This window comes from the organism of the source record quoted next, unplaced genomic scaffold (assembly GCF_019419815.1).
Source record: "Pyrus x bretschneideri cultivar Hongxiangsu unplaced genomic scaffold, Pyrus_bretschneideri_v1 Contig38, whole genome shotgun sequence".
NCBI classification, from domain to species: domain Eukaryota; kingdom Viridiplantae; phylum Streptophyta; class Magnoliopsida; order Rosales; family Rosaceae; genus Pyrus; species Pyrus x bretschneideri.
The window spans coordinates 4,226,556-4,247,654 of NW_025999701.1; the positions used below are offsets into that span (position 1 = coordinate 4,226,556).

Below are 21,099 nucleotides of genomic sequence, written 5' to 3' on the forward strand. Positions count from 1 at the left end.
AAAAAAAGGGTTTGAGTAAGGGACTTCCAAGTCCCAAACAATTGAGGCCTCTATTTTGGATAACCAGCCTCATTAGTCTGCACCCAAATTTTGTTTGGGATGTTGTCTGTCTCGGTCCAGGTCCATTTTTGGGATTATCCCAGATTTGGGTCCTCCACCTGTTTGGCTGGGAGCCATCTAGCCCTAATATGGCACGAACCGCTGGAATTTCTTGCTTCTACTGTCGACCCTTGTTTAGGCTCGGCCTATTAAATTAATTTAGTGACCTTCAGTTGATAAATTAGACAGAGAAAGATATTTTTGGCGCGCAGTCCACTTTATAAATTACGATCTAATATTTTGTATTTTTTTTGTTTGGACCATCGACATCATTTCATAGTTCCAAAGCTTACTCACACTGGATCCCGAAGCAACCCAAATTCATACACTAGTTGTATTATTGTATCTAGTGTTCTTGCACGTATGATGAACTAGAAGTTCATTTAAATCGAACATGTAGCTTCAAATTAGTGCCTTTGAAACTTGAAGTTTTCATAAAACAACACACCATGTGAAACTCGAAATTCTTCATGAAAATTAAACCAAACCATGTTTTAGAACCCAAATGTTTTACTTTGATGCTTATGGAGGTTTTTATTCCCCATAGCACCAACCACAATCTTGTTGTCTCCATTCAATGGATTGCCGAACCATCACAAGTTCAATTTCACTGACATGGAAGTTTCTGACAGAAACTACTTTATGTGGGGTACAAGATGTGAAGCTCCACTTGGCTATCGAGAAGTTGAGAAACCATTGAAGTCAACAATGGTGTGAATAAGATCTGAATAAGAATCCGCCATGATCTTTTCGAAGACTTATGTGGGAAGCATTACAAATGGAAGTACCTCGATAAAGACGATTTCATGGCTCTTTGGTATGCTCCACAGACCGTTCAATCATGAAAGATGATTAAAACTTTTACATCCATGAATAAGTAAAATTTTGAAGTTTATCGAATTCGATTGAATTTTGACTAGAGAAGATTTTTCTTGTCCTTTTATGCCTCTAGCATACTTTTGAAGTAGCAATGTAGAGAACGGAAGTTCATTAAATTATCGTTTTGATTAGAGCCCAATGAATGGCATAGATGTATCGAAGGATATGCTCTACTTCGGCAGAGGTGTACCAAGCAGAAGTCTCTGTTTCGACAGACGCCTACCGAATCTGCTCATCCAGCTTCGGCTGGAGAATACCAAACAGAGCCGCCTAGCTTTGATTGGAACCTTCTGAACCCAAGTTTGAATCTATCTTTCTTCTCACCACTTTAGGGTTGGTTTTACAACATATGGTAGAATCAAGACCTGTCAAGGGGTGGCATCATGGCCAGAAGTGTGATCCTTAACACGTAATACCCAAAATTTTAAGAATAAGGGACAATACTCCTAAACCTCAACCTTGCAAAATCTACTTCTGTTTTGAAGGAAGAGGTCATTGGTTTTGTACTTATCTGTGCCCCTTGAGAGGAGTAACATTCTCATAGTCAATATGTGAGACTAATTTTGCTCCACCTAACACATTTGGAAGAGCAGAATTTTGACATGGAATTGCCATGTTGGCCGAATCCTCTTAGTAAAATTTGGTTTACTTTGTGAACAATTTTTTGTGTTCCCAGATTCAAGTTTGGTGTTTGTTTTAGTTCTGGATAACATTATGAATATTGTCCTCAAATATGAGTTTCATTAGATCATGGTTCTTATACATGTGACCAAATTCAATTAACATGTGATTAGGTATAATCGTATATATATGGGACAATTAATTGTCTTGATGAAATGTGCTATTACGCACACTAACTTCATATCTAAATCACCCATCTAACAACGAATTTAGGTATATCCAACCTAATTAAGGGCCTTGGCACCGCCCCCCGTTGTATGAATGTTAATGACTTACCATTAAAAGGACCTTATATTCTCCTTGGCCAGGAAGAACATCATGGAGTTTTAAGGATATCCAGGAGAATAATGATCATGACTGAAGTTGCTAAAAAAAAATAGAGGGTGCAACACCATCAAAATATGAAAGCCCAAAGCTATGTTTTGGGGCCAATGGGTTGCCCCCCAATTGGGACACGCCACATGTGGTCGGCATGGAGCCAAGTGATTCAAGTAATTTGCTTGCTTTGGCAAGACCATTTGGGACACTTAGGTTGAGATATAACGTTTCATACCACAGACGCATCTCTTTACCCGATATAAGGATTTTGTGCCTACAAGCATACTTTGACAAGCCTGTGTGTTGGAAAATTGGATTTCTATATCACCCCAAGGAAAGATACTAAAAGACCCTCTTTTCACAGTGAATTCAAGAGAATAATTTTGGACTAGTCCAAACAAAATGTGAACCATGTAAATATTTATGATTTTGGTTGATGTATCGACACACTAGTCACATATTTGTTCACATACACTACAGCTAACTTCCTAGCTGATTTTAACTTCAACCATCCGAACCGTTCATTTTGAGTATCAATATATTTGTCAATCAATTACTTGATTCTCAAGTAACTTGTTATTTAGGTGACTTGGTTGTCGAATTGATCTTATGGCCCAATATGGTTAGAATAGTAGATTATTAACCTCTGATTAACCTATTACGTGGTCCCTATTTGGTGAAGACTTATTATGGTCGGATATAAACTATGTAATTGGGATTATGAATCTCTCTCATTTAATAATAGGCTTGATTGAGAGAGATCCTAGCAACTATGTAAGAATTGTCCTTGCTCTCACAATAGTCATTTTATTATGTACTAAGCCCTATTCATAGCAAGAACATATAGTTTGGAGAGAGTAGAAGACATTCTTATGCATACGCCGATTTCTTTGTCATCCGTAAGAGCCACATCTTCCATACTTTACAAATAAGTTCAATATAATTAGTCCATCTCTATTTTATATAGAGTTGATTCATTATATTCATGATCCTAATCTCTTGTTGTTGTGATTTCAGAATACGTCTTAAAACTTTGACACAGAATATAGTGTGATGAATCAGATTCAATTGAGTACAAGTAGTGAGAACTTTGGCGATGATATCTTTTTCATCTCAAGGAGGAAGAACGTAAAAAGGTTGCAATAGTTTGCAGGACAATTGCAAGGAAAACTGTATATACTTCATCTGCTTAAAAGTGTTTAAGCTATATACGTTTGCCCTTGTGTTTTATGTTTTGGCTATGAAAACCTATTATAATTAGTTTCTATCCAAAGATGATCATGGAATTATATGCTTTTGTTACAATCAGAAAATATTTAGTAATGTTTTTGTTTCTATCAATGTTAAATGGACAAAACTAACCATATGATTTTATATAGTTTTGTTTTAGTTACTCACTTCCTTACAATATCTGACATAGAGATGAAGTTGAAAAATTAGTATTTGAACCCCCAAATCTCGTAATTATAAACCTGTTGACTAATGCTTGATCAGTGGAAGCGTATAAGAGGTACATGCGTCTTTGAGATTTTTTTTACTCTTTTAATCAGTGGGAGCAATAGTCTGCCTGTGTAGTTTTGTCTCGTTTAATCAGTGAGAATAAGAAACTGCCTTTTATATTATTGAATTGAAAAGTTAGTGGCTGATGGTTTAATCGTAAAATTTTATTCATAAGTTTTAATAAGAGATCCTAATTTTGTAAATACTATGTTGTATTTTACTCGTTCTCTTATCAAATTTTAAATAGACAGAAAAGTTGGATTTTGTTACCAACGTTGTTGAGTTAATTTGCGAACTACTTTTGTTTTGAAGGATTAGTATAAGTGCACATTATCCTTGTTTTCATAGTTCTACATTTAAATTAATAATAACAGTTGTTATAAGGGTTTGGTTATAGAACTTTGTTACTCATTGATCACTATTATTCTGGTTATATTTGGCTGATTTTGTGTACAAATTTATTGATGCTCAAGTGCGAGAATGTAAGAATTACTGTGAGTATTAATATCTTTGTCAACCAATCACTTGATTCTTGAATAACGCATTATAGAGATGACTTTATTATCGAGGTGATCTTATCGTCCAATATGGTTAAGAATAATAGAGTCTTAACATCTGATTAACCTATTAAGTAATTCCTAAGTAGTGAAGACTTATTATGATGGGATATAAAATATGTAATTGTGATTATGAATCTCTCATTTAAGAATAGGCTTGATTTAGAGATATCCTAGAAACTATATAAGGATTGTCCCTGCTCTTACAATAGTCGTTCTATTATGTGCTAAACCCTATTCATATCAAGAACATATAGTTTGGAGAGAGTAGAAGACATTCTTATCCATACACCGATTTCTTTGTCGTCCGCAAGAGCCATGTCTTCCATACTATATAGATAAGTTCGATATAATTAGTTCATCTCTATTTTATATTGATTTGATTCATTATATTCATGATCGTAATCTCTTGTGGTTGTGATTTCAAAATATGTCTTACAACTTTGACACATTATATAGAGTGACGAATGAGATTCTATTGAGTACAAATAGCGAGGACTTCGGCGATGATAACCATTTCCATCGCAAGGAGGAAAAACGTAAAAAGGGCTGTAATAGTCCGCAGGACAATTGCATGCAGAATTGTTAATGTGCATGATTGAGGACTACGAAGAATCCGATTCAATTGAAAACCAAAAACTGCTTTCCACCGCAGAATATTTGGTAGTGAGGAATAACTATGCTCTACTTCCTTGTTTTGTTATAGTTTTCACCTGAATAAACATTACGTGACGATTTAAAAGAAAATTTTGATTCCAAAAGTTGTTTTCTGATGATGTAAAATTCAAGGTACAAAGATGTATATGAAAAAGGCTCATTTATTTCTTCTGAAGCATATAGCCCTTACAACATGAAATAACCATCACTCTACCAAAGACACCTTAACTATCCGACGAAAAAAGAAACACGAAGAGTTCAAATGCGAGCAGAAGATTACTTTAGGGTTCCATACAAGATCAAGAAACACAAAATTTCATGTTTTTTACCTCCACGCACAAGAGACAACCAGTGGTTGATTCATCCAGCCGAGATATAAAGCTCCACCCATCTCTTCAAGCGTGTACTTCTCAGAATAACTCTGCAGTAAAGTCTTGATAGTTGCGTTTACCAACGGGCTCAGTGGACAAGGCGAAAAACCAGCCATAATGAATCGTGACCTCCACTTACTGAGAGGCTCGTAACGTTCTACTCTTTCCGCCCCTTCACATGCTATAATGTTAACAATTTCTCGTGCCAGACAGTGCTGCTCGACATTGATCCGCTCCCTATGCTCCCTTGGCAGAGCAACATCAATTGAATCAAAGACAGCGCTAAAATAGCTCAGCGTCTCAGTGAAACGAGGAAGGAAAGGGACTGTGTTGGTGTTTGATTCTTGTTCAACAAGAGTCACTACCTTGGGTGACAAACTCTTGGCAAGCCTCAACAGCCGGTCCCTGTGATTATGACTATTCACACTCTCATCTGGTATGTGGTGCAGCATTAAGGCAAAATTCACTGCAATAGCCTCGCCAGGTCGAATCACAAGGTCCTCAAGTTGAACCTCAGAACCAAAAATTCCAGCAGCATGGAACTCAAAGGGTACCTTACATGACTCCGCAAGCCTTGACAACCTCTGTCCCACAACACCAAGGCCCCCTCCCCGAACATAAGCTGATGTGGAATCATCTATGCCTGTGATCCTAATCTGTGGGGGTCCTCCTGGCCGAGTAGCTAAGGCCTGGATTAATGTAATCCACTGGCTGCCTTGAGCTACCTGAAAATCAATTATATGAACTCTACTTTCATCCTTCATAGCTTCTGCAATCGCCCCATTTGCTGACATATATCCGAACTTGAAGTATGGGCAGACTTCATAAAGTATGTGCATGTACGAGAGGAGTTCAGCACTGGCAGGCTCCTTGCATCTTAGGGATGCACAGATAGAACTCCCCGACGAGGCCAGCCTTGCAATAAGACCTTCCAAAATGTAAGCTCCTAAACGTTGGATTGGCTCACCTGAAACTGACACCATCTGACGTAGGTTTGAGAACAACTGTTCAGTTGTTGACATATCATTGTTTGCCAATGCTTTTGCACATGCGCAAAGCACCTCCTTTAAGTCACTTCCGCGGATCATCATCATCATTTGTTCCCAGTTCTCTGCTTCTGAATAAATTTGATTAGCCCCAACCTCATCTATGATGTTGTACGCGTCAAAGGCATCTGAATCATTTCCCAGCAAAGCATTTTCCAGTTCCCTAATTTTGTGACCCAGGTCATCCGTTTCATTTGATATACACGACTGGTTGACAGGAGAGCCACAAGAGTGGTAGGAATGCACATCTGGATGTGATGCTGGACTTCCATTTGCTGAGAAATTCAAACTTGATGAAGAACTGCGACCAGGGTAACCACTGGTTCCCGAGGATGATTCAAGGGTACAGTGTTGTTCAAATCTTTGAACTGAAAGCTGTGTTCCTTGGACAACCTCATCAGAGGATGCTTGTTGTTCAACATTCTGGAAGGAAGACTCCGGCTCTTCAACAGGCTGTTCTCCAATTTGGCGAGGAACATTTGGGATTATATGCTTGTGAGATTCTCGCATTTTCAGGAAAGCCAATTCGTTTGTTTGATCTATTTGAGATGCCCACATGTTCTAGCAAATGTTATCAAGACAATAAGTGTTATCAAGACGGACAAAGAAAATTGCATTTCAAAGATCCTACTGAAAAATATTGAAGCTATCTATTTGAGATGCCCACATGTTCTAGCAAATATTGTAAAAATAATTTCTATCTGCGCGGCGTTTTAGCAAAAACTGTAAACAATTTTCAGCTCCATCACTGCAGTAGTTATAACTCTCAGTTTATATTAAGAAAATGTTCAGAATAATCTGACATTCCATTTCTGGTTTGAACAAATAATCTAGACCTTGAGGTTTACAAACGGGAAACAATCAGAAAAGCTTCAAACATACAAGGGTTTCACTTAGAATTATGAAACTACCACCATATCTTCATTCAAACAAACAGAAAAGAAGTTAACACCAAAAGGGTTTCTCCTTTTTCCTGCATTTGTGGGAGCCCAAAGATCCCACTCCTGACGACAACTCATCAGCCAACCTACAAAACCAGTTGGCTAGAGCAGCGTGCTCCTCGAATTCCCTTCTCGTAATTTAAATGAATTTAGTGCAGAATATCCCATCGTTTGTTAAAAAAAAAAAAATATTGAAAACTCGAGATAAAATACTACATCTCACTCTCACAATAAATTCATGCTTGAAATAACAAATTCAAAGCCACTAAATTGACCACCAAGTTTTCACCTTCATCACATAAGAAACTAAAAGCGGAAAAAAGCACATGCAACTGCAGCAAACATTATAGCCCAAAAGCATCTAATTTGAAGAACAATAAAATAAAATAAAAATTAAAAGTACGGAATTTGGTGAAAAGCCATTTCAGTTTCTGATGGGGTTTTGACAGACCTTTATGATTATTGATGTGTGGTTGACGATCACCTTTGAGCTTCAGCTTTCGTGTTCTTCTTTGCTTCTGAGTTCAAATGCAACGATCCAAAGTCTGTTAGCTAAACATCGTCTCCTGCATAGCCTAAGAAAATATCTGCCTCTTATAACAGTGCTGTCCTAACATCAAACCTCAATCTTTTCACGAATTACATCGCTGCCACACACATTACGACATTTAGGTTCAGCGCCTAAAACACTCCCATTATTTATTTCTTGTTTCATACGTTCATCATCTCTCTGTATTGTAGTCGTCTCTTAGTCATGGTCGACGTCAAAGTCTTTTTACGGAAAACGTTATATATATATATATATATATATATATATATATATATATATATTATCAAACGTTATAATTTATATTAAGGGGTAAGAAAGTGAGTTTAATTTCATAATAAATATGTAATAATGTGGTTTAAATTCATCTTTGATTATAATCAAGCCTGAAACTTTACTTACAATTAAAAAAAAATCTATTAAACCGTAATATTGAGTGACAAAGACAATAAAATATTGGACATGGTTATCTTTTTCCTTCGGATTTATAAAGTCAATGTCATTCTACTCTATTTATTTAAGAATTATGTGCTTCAATTAGTCATGCTTAGTTAAGAATTTGACAAAACTAAACCCCACAGACCAGGGAGTAATCATGTTGTTTGACTGGGATTTTACACGAAGGAAAATGATAAACACCTTTTTTTTTCTTAATTTGTTCACACTCGTGTTAATCATGATTTTTGTGTTCGCTCGATTTATTGAAATAAATAACTAAATCTATAAGGAAGTGCACGACAAGCTTAAGAAGTGTGAAAAACAACTCTCTACAACAACAGAAAAGGCAAAATGCCGTAATAGTTTTGAGAGAAAATTGTTCTCGGTAGTGAAAGGCGTATGAGGATTTTACTTTATTTTATTATCATTTGATTCGATAAAAGCCGCATATCAAATATGAATTCAAAACGTCCTCTAATAAGATTATTGTTTTAAAAATTCTTACCTAGCGCCCTTTAGGTGGGGCCACCGTCTCGAGTAATCTCTAAATGTTTAAAAATTAAGAAATGACGTTTAGACAGCTTAACCCACCCAAACCTACCTAGATACCCGTTTAGGTCGTAACTCTTTCTTTGACAAAAAAATATATAATTTTTTCAAAAAATTGTAAAAGACTTGTTGAATACTTTAGATGAACACACATCATATACGTGTTCCCTATGTTTACATTATGTCATAAACATCATAATATTTCTATCATTCAATTTTGCAACTTATGTATCCCTATAAAATTATATATCATTTTTTAAGTATAATCAGACATTTATACGATACGTAATATATTTACTTAAATCCGCCTATGCTCCAACTTAGCCGTTAGGCCCCACCTCGCTGTCTGACAAACATCTAGCATATTTTAGAACCTTAAATAAAATAGGAACTGTGTTTCATTAGATCAAATTTTACTGGATAGAATTATAATTAAGTGTATCTCATTTTTCTTTACCGAAGTATGGAATTTCCAAATAAATTGAGTAAATTACCAAAGCTAATTTGAAGGTTGGACGGAATAGTTAATATACAATACAAGAAGGCCCAGAACCGTTTGTTTTGTCCACTTTACTCACAAGTCGTACCATCCAATAAATGTTGTAGGACGAAGATCAGAGAAGCGACAAGAGAACCAACAAACACTGTACCACGAAGATCAGAGATGAGAGATGAGAGAACCAACAACCACTGCTACTCCATTTGGTGTTGTACATATCAATCAAGCATGATGACCGACGTCCTTACATTGATTCAATTACATGTCACATACAACCACGCGTCAGGCTTATTTATCACACAACTAACTTTTCGAAGAAAAATAAATATGTAATTGTATATAATTGATAATTGTATAATCGGTTACACTTAAAATTTTCTACAGCTTCCAAACTCAAAGCTGAATATTTTTATGGTGATGGAAGTGCTAATTATTTACCAAACCATTCAATCAAAATTAGTCTTAATTAATTAGTATGCTAATTAATTAAAATTTTCAACAGAAAGGTCGAAGGCGGTTGCTTTAGATTTCATGCAAATAACAAATTAGTTGCAATAACGGGTGACGTTGAAGACCAATCGGCAGTGTTGACATGATGTATGATATGAAATTCAAAAATTAATTCAAGATAAGGACCTGTCGTCTGGACCCGTCTGCCTCCTGCATGTGTTGATTTTGTGAATAAAAGGCCAAAAGCCATTTCATCATATATTAGAGCATCCCCAGCGTGGGGTTTAGCTCGGGGGACGGGCTCCAAAACGGAGGCCCGAGTGAAGGTGGATCGGCTCCAGCGTGGGGAAGCCGGGGGGACGGGGGAGGCCCGAGGGCCAGGCTCGTGAGAAATTGACAGGCCTGGAGCCCGGGGTGGGGATGACGCCAGGCTGACGCCAGGGTGGCGTCAGCGTATTATTTAATTTTTTTTGTGTCAGGCGCGTGCACCCCACCCGCGCGTGGGGGCGCGTCCTGACACTTTAATCAGAAAAAAAAAAAGTTTTGTCTGTTACCGTTGGGAAGCCACGTGGCTTCCCACGGTACGTTAGATCGTAACAGTCACTTAATGTGGACCGTTAGATCTCAACGGTAAAAAAAAAAAAAAAGTGTCAGATTTAATATCCACCGTTCGATCTGAGATCAACGGTGGATATTAAAATGCTTTATAAATTAAAAAATAAATGAAAAAATAGTTTAAAAAATCTGAAAAGTTACCGTTGTGACACGTGGCACAATCTGGAGCGTTGGAATTCAAATTTTTTTATATCCAACGGCAGAGATTAATTAATTGAATAAAAATTTTAAAAAAATTGTAAAAAATTCAAAAAAATTCAAAAAAATATCTGAAAAATCTGAAAAAAATTGTAAAAAAAATAGTTTTTACTTTTCTATAAATACCTTCTCATTATCATCTACCTTACACAACAATTTCACGTGGCGCAACGAGAACGATTAAAAATCTTATCCGATATTACATTTAAAATTATTTTGTATTAATTTTATAAATAAAAAAAATACTAATATTTTATTGCCTATTGCCAGGGCTATAGAAGTGTAACGGTGGAGATGCAAAATCTATTGCCAGGGCTACTTACTGTTCATTAAGGGCAATTACTGTTCATTAGGTGGATTGAATAGTGTATTGCCAGGGGGAAGGGCTCCAACGCTGGAGTTGCTCTTAGGGAAGCAAAAGACCATTTGATGGTGTAGGTTCAACATTTCTGTACTCCTTCCATTTTCATATTTGGTATATCTACTTAGGGTTTCGACTATACTGTCGATCGAGCACTATATATTTAGATAACGTTCAAACTGTAAATATCACATCTGCAGCACATCATGATGTCCTTATACATGTTAGTGTTTTAAAAAAACTCGTCCTCTGATGCGACCAGGTGGCTTTAGAGGCGTAGTGGCAGAAAAATTGCCTCTATTTTGTTGGAGTCGGCGAAAACTTATCTGACACACCCCAACCGAGGCCAGGGCATACTGGCCGTCACGTGGAAGTGACATAGCCATGTGCACAGTGCGGAAGCTAAAGGAAATAATATAAAAGTACGAATAATTTAAAAACTAGCAAATAGAATGTGATAAAGTATGTGCTAGCGTAAGTAAGTCGCTGAATTCAGAGCCTACAGCCTACAGCAGTCCAAAAGAAACGATACAACAATAGTGCACCCGAAGGTGACCCTACATAGGTGAGTGTCTGTCAGAAATGCCGGGACGTCCTCTGGGAAAACCACCAAACCCGCTAAGCTACTAGAACCTGGAAGGGCGCAAAACAAAAGCGTGAGTGGGCAAAAACAAATTCTTTGAAAACCATTTCATAAAATGCATTCTAACCCCTCGCCGTAAAACCTGTATACTTCCCAGAAAATAAACATATATACGTATGTACAAATATGCCAATCATGCTCAAAGGTATGTCATGTCAAAGCCTCATAATGATATGCAAGTGCTCAGGTATAAATCACATCAATAGCATAACATCTGGCAGCCGGAGTCCCCTAAGTGACCTGTACGGCTGAATCTAAAGCTCAAATCTCAATCTCAATAACTACACCTGCCCACGAGTCGGAACCACCTATAGTGGTCTGTACGACAGGCCTGGGTGTAAAACATATAAACGCTCTAGTGCTACGATCACGTGAAGGCTGTGCGAATAATCGTGGGTCACCTACGAGTCGGAACCACCTAAAGTGGTCTGTACGACAAGACTGTGCACCTAACTTGGATCCAAGCTGAGCGTGTGGTGTGGGAGGTGAACAACACGTGAAAGACTGTGCCCTACTCTGGGCGGGAGCACTAACACCGGAGGTGCAAGTTATGAGCTCTCTAAGCCTCTCGAATTACTATTGAATGCAAATGTTAAACAACACTTACCTGGCACTTACCCATGCCTCCACAGCACCAACATATATATATATATATATGACATATGCATAATTGAATATATAAATAAACGTATATGCAACTAATCATGCATAACCACCAATTATGTAAAAGGAATGGCATATAACGAAATAGGCATTTATACTAATTTTCTGGGAATTAATATGTATATAGGTATATACGGAAAACCAAAAGCCCACTCACTGGTATGTGGAAGGGTCGTAGCCCCGCTGCCTTGAGTGTGCACGCTCGTCCTCGGGATACGTGTCACCTATATGCGAATTAACTATAAAAAATGTTAACTTTAAAGCACATAACCTTCCGTTCAAAATAACTTCTCATACATTGCTCAAAATGGACAAATGAATATACCAACGTGATCTACACAACCTCAGGATCACAACCATATTTTTAAAATAATTTTTGGACCCCTCACGCGCGGTCACGTGCCATGCACACTGACGGTGTCAAGTGACGCCGTCAGGAATATTCCGTTGAACTAACGGAATATTCCGTTAAACCTAACCAGATGCTGTTAACGGCGTCAGGAATATTTCGTCTCCTTCTCCAATCAGTCCCCGTCGCCGGCGCCGTCGTCGTCGCCGGAAAACCTGCAACTTAGGTTTTCTCGCTCGTTTTTCGACCGTTTTTCAAGATTTTTACACCATTTTAACCCTTACAACTAATAGAATACGTCTAACCAAGTTTTAAAGGCTAAAATCTACGAGAATTCACTTGTCCAAAACTCCAAAGCTCGGCCAACTTCGAACCAAGCTTTCCCGACGTCCAAATTTGTCCAACGAAGCACTCCCAAGCTTCTGGGAACCTCACAAACACAATTACAAGCTTCAAAAGTCCAAAAACAAGCTAGAATAAGTTTGCATGAACAGTACTCGAATCTGCCATTAAGGAATTAACGTGAAAACGTTATAGTTCTTACCTGAAAATGGTGTGGTTGGACTCGTACGAGCCTCACGATCTCAAATATGGCTTTAGTTCTCTCGATCTGTGGGTGTAAAGTATGGTTGTGTGTGTGTCTGTACCAGTTTAAGGAAGAGGAAGAAAAAGAAAGGGAAAGGGAAAGGAAACACGGGAGAGAGAGAGAGACAAACAGGGAAAGGGACAGAGAGAGTGAGTGTAAGAGTGTGGGTGTGTGTGTGGCCCAACACATATCCACGCCACACGAAACAACCACTAAACGTACACGAAATGAACTAGGGGCAAAGTTGTAATTTCACACGTACGTTAACATGAATTTTGGGACGGAATGTCACATTGTCTACGATCCGTGGAGGCACGATTCAAGGCATTCAATTGGGCATAATGTTGCCGAAATTTTTTTTTTAAAAAAAAAAAAATTTAGTTGAAATGGGATTTTAGTTGCGGAGTAGTTACTGTGTTTTTTCGTTCTAGAGCTTGTAGAAGATGAAGAAGACTTCTAATTATAAAAAATTTTGAGTGTAAGATGAGATTTTTAGAATCCAATAACAAACCTCCTTCAACAAAAATAAAAGATAAGTACACAAAAAAAAAAAAATTGTATTTTTAATATTCATTTAAAGAAAAAACTCAAGAGACTGTTGTACTTTTTAATATTATTTATAGATCCTAAAAATTGTGTGGCCAGAACGAAAAAAGTACTGATAACACCATGTTTGTTTTTATTATTATTATATGTTATCTTTGTTTTTGGGTGCTTTATATATAGGCAAAAACTTTTATTATATTTCAAGGAATTCCATTATTTTTTAAACATGTCAACAAGAGACAAAAACATAAAAATAACTAAAGCTCAACCCAAAAACATGGAAAAAAAAAGTTTTAAAATACCAGTCATACCCCTAAGGGTTTAGGGTTGGTTTGGTATTGCTGTACTTTGAAAAAAAAACTGCATCTGCTATGCTGTGAGAATAAGCTCATTTTTACTGCTTCACGTTTTCAGCTTTTTTTCACCCAAAACTGTGAAAATAAGCTATTTTTAAGTGTTTACCAAACGCCTTTTTGAGCTCAGCTTTTTTTTATACCCACTTTTTATAAAATCACCTTAATACCAAACTAGTACTTAGAGTTGTTAATAGAATCCAACCTTCACAACTCCAACAAATTAATATGTGCCATAAACTCAACACATCCTCGACTATTTCTGTAGAATTAGTTTTGAAAATATATGCAAAATTAGTTTGTATCATTTATTAATAGAATCAATTCAACCCGTTCTTGACCATTTTTGCAAAATTAGTTCAACTCATCATCGACCGTTTTTGCAATTTTTGTAGAATCAGCTCAACTCGTATTCGACCATTTTTGCAGAATCAGTTTAACCGTCCTTGACCACTTTTGCCAAATTAATTCAACCCATCTTCGACCAATTTTGCAGAATCAGTTCAATCTGTTATCAATCATTTTTGCATAATCAATTCAACCTTCCTATTTCATTTTTACATAATCAATTCAATTAGTCTTCGACCATATTTTGCAGAATCAGTTTAACCCGTCATTGACCAATTTTGCATAATTAGTTCAACATGTTTTCGATCATTTTTACAGAATCAGTTCAACCATCCTCTTTTATTTTTGCAGAATCAATTCAATTGGTCTTCGACCATTTTTGCAGAATCAGTTCAATCGTCATCGACTATTTTTGCAGAATCAGTTCAACCTGTCCTCAACCATTTTTTGCATAATCAGTTTCAACCTGTCTTCGACCATTTTTGCAAAATCAAGTTCAACCCGTCCTGCATAATCAAGTTCAACCAATCTTCGATCATTTCTGTAGAATTAAATTCAACCTTCTTCGACCATTTCTACTGAATCAGTTCAACTCGTCTTTGACTATTTTTGTAGAATCAGTTTAGCTTGTCCTCGACCATTTTTGCAAAATCAATTTAACCATACCATTTTTGCTTTCATCTCGTCCTCCATTATTTCTACAGAAATCAGTTCAAACCGTCTTCAACCATTTTTGCAGTTTAACCCGTCATTGACCATTTTTGTAGAATTAGTTCAACATGTCTTCCACCATTTATGTAGAATTAGTCAAATCAATCATTGACCATTTTTGCATAATCAATTCAACCCATCTTCGACTATTTTTGCAGAATTAGTTCAATCCATTCTTAACCAGTTTTGTAGAAACAGTTTAACCCGTCTTCAACCATTTTTGTAGAATCAGTTTCAAATACATATAAAATCATTTTGTATAATTTTAGTAGAATCCGTTTGTATATGTTCAACAAAACTACATACATGTCATCAGTCCAACCGCTCCTCAACCATGTTTGTAGAATCAGTTCCATGTTTGTAGAATCAGTTTTGTATACATTTTAGTATAATTAGTTTGTATTTTTTTTCACAAAACTACATAATTGTCATCAATTCAACCCCTCTTCGGCCTTTTTTTTTTCCGATTCAGTTTCAAAATATATGTAAGAAACAAAATAGACACCAAAGGTTTTTTTTTTAAATTTATTTTTTACTTTTTAATTTAGAATACAACCATGAAGTATCTCATAACGTAAAGAAAAAAAAAATACACGTTTCAAAAAAATGACTTCACAAACAAGCACAAAAAATTCAAAAGAGAACATTTTTCTCAATCATTAAATGAAACAACCATATAAACTATAATTTAAAAGAGACAACTTTTTTCTCAATCCTTAAATGAATGGAGCAACCCTATATGAAAAACTAACTATATGAATGGATGGAGCAACCCTATATGAATGGAGCAACCCTCCATTCGGAACCGATCCCGACACATTCTTGTTGGAGAACAATTTAGAAACAATAAAATAACAGAAATATTGAACCGAAATACTTATACTTTATTATTCAAAAAATAGTTGCAATACAGAATGCAATTACACAATAATTACAAAAAATTAAAATGATACTAACTTGAATGAACTGAAGGTAGAGGCTAGTGCAAACGCTACGTCCTTCGAACAGTATTTCCGTCCCACTCGTGTGCTTGTGGTTCTACAACGTTTGCTCGACCAGGATACAACTACCTAATTCTACAACCCGCACTCGATTATAGAATTCTAGCAAATTGCTTTGTGTGTTTACTCTTTGGAAATTTTGTACATGAGACAAGGAGGAAGAAAAGATGATTTTTGATGGAACTGAGGACTCCAGTTATATAGGCTCATTCATACCTTTTCAAACCCCTTTTGGATGTATCTGAAGCTATACAACTCTTTCCAAAGAGTTGTGTCTATTGATCAAAACGTTTTTAATTAATTTAATTAAAAACTTTCGAAATTAAAATTAATTGATCAGATTAATTTTAATTCCTTGGCCCCAAGGCCCAAGGCCCTTGTCTTGATTAATTAATATTAATTAATATTAATATTATAGTATAATCATCAAGCCTAATCTACACAACCATAAGGCCCAAGCCTTCAATCCGTTTCCAAATGGTCCAAGTTCTAATTACTAAGAAGAAGGAATAAGCCTACAAAGGCTAGTGAAAAACCATTGTTGCCCGATGTGGGACAAGAGGGGTCTCAAAACTCTTACAATTCTACCCTTCCTCAGTTCGTTCGATCTCCAACTCTATCTCTCTGGAAGTACCAGAGGATGATGGCGATCTCAGTAATGGGCTAGTGCTGCGGCAACATGCCCTTGCCCAAGACCTTGAAGAAGTCGTATTGAGTCACATCGATGAGTAGCACGTCTTCCTTAGCCTCCTAGGGGAGGAGAGACCAGAGCTCGTCAACGTTGACGATGGAGCAATAAAACTTGCTGTGAAGCTTGTGAAAGTATGTCATACTGACTTTATTGAAATACTTGGCATCCGGTGGTGGTGCATGCCTCCGGCGTTACCGCGACCACCGGGGATGTATGCAGTGCTTACCTATACCGTAACCGGCGTTGACACCTCTCTTCTTGCATCGTGGTCATCTTTTCTCTCTTTGTGCTCTGAGTTTGTACGTACTCCACTCATCTAGCTAGGATTTATACGCCTCCACCTTTTCAAATATGAGAGTATTTTTGTAATTTACACTCCAGAAAAAACAAAAAAAAGTACTAATTATGTCATCTTACATATGTATTAACTTTTGTCGCTATTTGAAATGTTTAAAAAAGTGTTATCTCAATATATAATTCTTCGCTTCACGCCTCAGGGCTTTCGCTTAGATAAAGCTATCTGTGAAACGTCTCACCTACGTCTCGTTTATAAAACATTGATATGTGTACATGGTTTTCATTTGTAAATGGAATGAAGTAATTAATTAAATGTTGGCCTTTTTGCTTTTTTTTTTTTTTTTTTCATTTTGCAATGTTATTTGGAGATTAGTATAATTATCATTTAAAGACCAACTCTTAAAAAAATCAGCCAAATTAGAAATTGTTTGAACTGTTGAAGTAAGGTTTGTCAAAATTGTTTAATTGAGAAACTAACATGCATGTCTATATATTGGATAACCATTAGATGACTAAACGAATTCAAATTTAGTTTTGCACATATGATCTTTAAAGGGTGAAAAAATAAATGGTTATATTATCATGCAATATTGTAGAACAAAAAAGAAAGACAAAAATGCTGCTAACATTCTCCATATATCAAATGAAATGTTTAATAAGTGCTACAATTTTTTTTTGCAGTTAACTACAAATAACTACCCAATCTTAAGTGGTAATTTCAAATTGGTCCCGACCTTTTAATATGTTCCAATGACAACCTAATGTTTTCGGAAATTGGACATTCATTAGGTCATCAACATTAAGTGATGACCTGGATAAGTATTGAATTGTGCTTCATTCTCACGTCATCTATAAAGATCTAAATCTATAAACTGATCCTTTTAAGTAGACAAATATAACATTTATCTTGGCTAAGAATTGTCCATTTGAGGATTCAAAATTCCATAAGTAAGTGAAAATCAACTTCCATGTTTGTCTATGTCATCACTTAACATTAAAGGCATTATCAATTAACGGTGATGACATCATCACTTAGCATTGGCGACCTAACAAGTGTCCATTCTTTCTAAATGTTAGGTAGGTATAGGAAGGTATTGAGATAATTTGGCATCACTTACACACCCTGTCCTAAGGAGGGCGTGCTGGCACGCCCGGGCCCGCTCCACTATCGTAGCACGATATTGTCCGTTTTGGGCCCTGACTACGCCCTCACGGTTTTGTTTCTGGGAACTCACATGAGAACTTCCCAATAGGTCACCCATCCTGGGAATGTCCTCGAGTGCTACTCACTTAACTTCGGAGTTCCTACGAAACCCGAAGCCAGTGAGCTCCCAAAAGGCATCGTGCTAGGTAAGGATGGGAATATACATATAAGGATCACTCCCCTGAGCGATGTGGGATGTCACAATCTCACAATCACCCAGATGAGTGATCCTTATATGTATATTCTCATCCCTACCTAGCACGAGGCATTTTGGGAGCTCACTGGCTTCGAGTTCCGTAGGAACTCCGAATTTAAGTGAGTAGCGCGCGAGAGCATTCCCAGGATGGGTGACCCATTGGGAAGTTCTCATGTGAGTTCCCAGAAACAAAATCGTGAGGGTGTAGTCGGGGCCCAAAGCTGACAATATCGTGCTACGGTGGTGGAGCGGGCCTGAGAAGTGGTCCTGCCCAGGTCGGGATGTGACAATTTGGTATCAGAGCCTAGGTTGCAGTCTTGTATATCGTAAGAATTTCTTTGTGTCTTCTGTCAGAACTATACCGCCTTGAAGTGAGCCACGTCGTTCAGATGAGCCTAACCCTGGTCGCGTGTGTGTCGACGAAGACATCGGACCGCTAAGGGGGGTGGATTGTGATATCCCACATCGCCTAGGGGAGTGATCCTTATATGTATATTCTCATCCCTACCTAGCACGAGGCCTTTTGGGAGCTCACTGGCTTCGGGTTCCGTATGAACTCCGAAGTTAAGCGAGTAGCGCGCGAGAGCATTCCAAGGATGGGTGACCTATTGGGAAGTTCTCGTGTGAGTTCCCAGAAACAAAACCGTGAGGGCGTAGTCGGGGTCCAAAGCGGACAATATCGTGCTACAGTGGTGGAGCGGGCCCGGGAAGTGGTCCCGCCCGGGTCGGGATGTGACAATCACCCCTAAAGGTGCGCAATTATTCGTATTTAACCATTTAAAAAAATTAAAATAAAATTACAAAAATAATCATTTTAGGATCCCTCACTTCCTTACACGCGTCAATGTAAAAGATAATAGACCTCTAACCCTCACAAAAAATCCCTATTTTGGTTATGATCATGTGTGTTCCCGTAAATTTGAGTGAGATTGTTCTTATTATATATCATGCACATATTAAAGAATGAAAAATGTGGTCATGGTTAGGTAGCTACCGTCATTTTCTAGTTTGCTAGATCAAAAAGTCAGACTAATTAATCAAAAACAACACCAGCACATAATTTTGGACCTTTTATTAGAAATTGATAGAACTAGAATATGTGAAGGTGATATATTTTGACAAATGTACAAGATCTAGCAAAGTCAGCGAATATTATTTGAAGTTGAGGGTTTGGAAGAATGTTCGGCTATTCAAAGTCAGCCAATATTATCTTTTTTGGTACAAAGGTAAACAATTCCATTACCAACAACTCAAGTTTAAACAACAAAGTCAAAGTCAAAGAAGTACAAGCAAAATTGGACCAATAAAGTTCAACAAAAAAAGCCTAAATAAGAATTTAGGCCCAAACCAGAAACTTGCAAAAGAAACCTTAGTCTTCTACTTCCATTGCCTCTACTACAGTGAACCAACACGATCTGCAAGCTTTCACGCCTCCAGTCGACGAACGCCTCTCTAATCGCATCAACCAGCTGCAAGCAACTTTTCGAACACAGCCACAAAGGAAAAAACCAATCACAAAGTGGAAGAAGCTCGTCACAATACCCAAGCAACGCTACCGACAAAGCCAGCAACCATAGAAAGTGGTGGTGTTGTGAACACTCGAGTTGGTGGGAACATTGAAACTCAACACACTCTCTCGATGAAACAGTGACTACAGAACGAAGTGGAGATGGTCGAAGATGATGAACGCCATTGTGGTGTGAAGGACAAGCCAAATCGGGGTGGGGAGCAGGGGGATAAAGCAAAATCAGGAAAGAAAAGAGGAGACAAAGGGCAGGAGGAAATGACTGCCACTGCCCCTAGCCATAGCTAGGGTCGACAGCTCTGGAATTTGTTGAGATGGGGTCCACTCACACAACCAATGAGAAATGACTCTCAGATAGAGAGAGTCTCTCACGAGGGAAAGGAAGCTTTTGTACCCTAAATGAATCCTCCAAAGTCAGCGAATTAGACCTCCAAATTAAAAGGAGAAAAGCTAATCATAATGGGGACTTTTAGCACCCATGATAAAGTTTAATAATACTTTTTTTTTTCCCTTTTTTGCCTTTTTTTTTTTTTTTTTTTTGGGTCAAAGTGCCACTTTTATTACTAACTAGAAGCAAACAAAAATACAACCAAAGGCCCAAAGCTAACATACGGACAAGCAAAAAGTAGGCCAAGACAAACAGAGGACAACGGGACCAACCAACTGTTGAAGCCCAAACACACAAACAAAATTATAGATTTTAGAACCATCCACTACATCCATCGTCGCCACACAGTAAACCTCGATCCGTCCAAATCCTCATCCACAATCGAATATCGTCTTTTCAGACGTTTCATCCAATTCCGATTAGCTTCACGAGCACAGCCACAAAGAAAAGATAGCCAACACCTGAACGAAGGCAGCCAACTATTGGGATGAAGTTCATGGAAGCCCACAAACAACGCTGCCGGTAAAAGCAAATAACCAGGAGAAGGTGGTGATGTTGAAAACACCCAAGCCGGTGAAAACACCGAAGCTCTACACACGATCTCAACGATATTCATGGCTGAAAATAAAAAATTTGATGAACAAAGATGAGGGATACCAACTGAGCAAGAGGGATAGACAGGATCGGGGTAGAAAGCATGGAGAGAGAGCAGTAGAAGTGAAGAGCAGAGGAGAGAAAAAGAGAAGGGAGGGAACAATGATTGACCCCGGTTAAGGCTAGGGTCGATACCATCGGGATTTCTCGATTTTTGAAGACTCACACCAGAAGGTGAGAAAGACTCTCAATAGGAGAGAAAAACTCTCACTCGGAGATAAAGGAAGTCTTAGATTTC

General features: G+C 37.5%; 1 protein-coding gene and 1 long non-coding RNA gene across 3 annotated transcripts; both read right to left on the reverse strand.

The window, feature by feature from the left end:
• Positions 1-4,834: 4,834 nt before the first annotated feature.
• On the reverse strand, positions 4,835-7,665 carry LOC103931203 (scarecrow-like protein 21). 2 transcript variants are annotated; one of them, XM_048564179.1, is made up of 2 exons: positions 7,504-7,665; positions 4,835-6,671 (listed from the first exon to the last, which is right to left on the reverse strand). In XM_048564179.1, exon 2 carries the CDS (start codon positions 6,664-6,666, stop codon positions 5,017-5,019), a length of 1,650 nt encoding a protein of 549 aa, XP_048420136.1. In that variant the 5' UTR covers positions 6,667-6,671; positions 7,504-7,665; the 3' UTR covers positions 4,835-5,016. The 2 variants fall into 2 exon arrangements, with proteins under 2 accessions (XP_048420136.1, XP_009338900.2); XM_009340625.3 differs by having other exon boundaries at positions 4,835-6,669; positions 7,501-7,665.
• Positions 7,666-12,176: 4,511 nt separating this feature from the next.
• Positions 12,177-13,091, reverse strand: LOC125468385. Its single transcript, XR_007250771.1, has 3 exons — positions 12,906-13,091; positions 12,701-12,811; positions 12,177-12,236 (listed from the first exon to the last, which is right to left on the reverse strand). It is a non-coding gene; the product is annotated as an uncharacterized LOC125468385 (long non-coding RNA).
• Between the last annotated feature and the right edge of the window lie 8,008 nt (positions 13,092-21,099).

Coding starts and splice junctions, on each gene's coding strand:
- LOC103931203 (XM_048564179.1), bottom strand. CDS start 6,666: ATGTGGGCATCTCAAATAGATCAAACAAACGAATTGGCTTTCCTGAAA.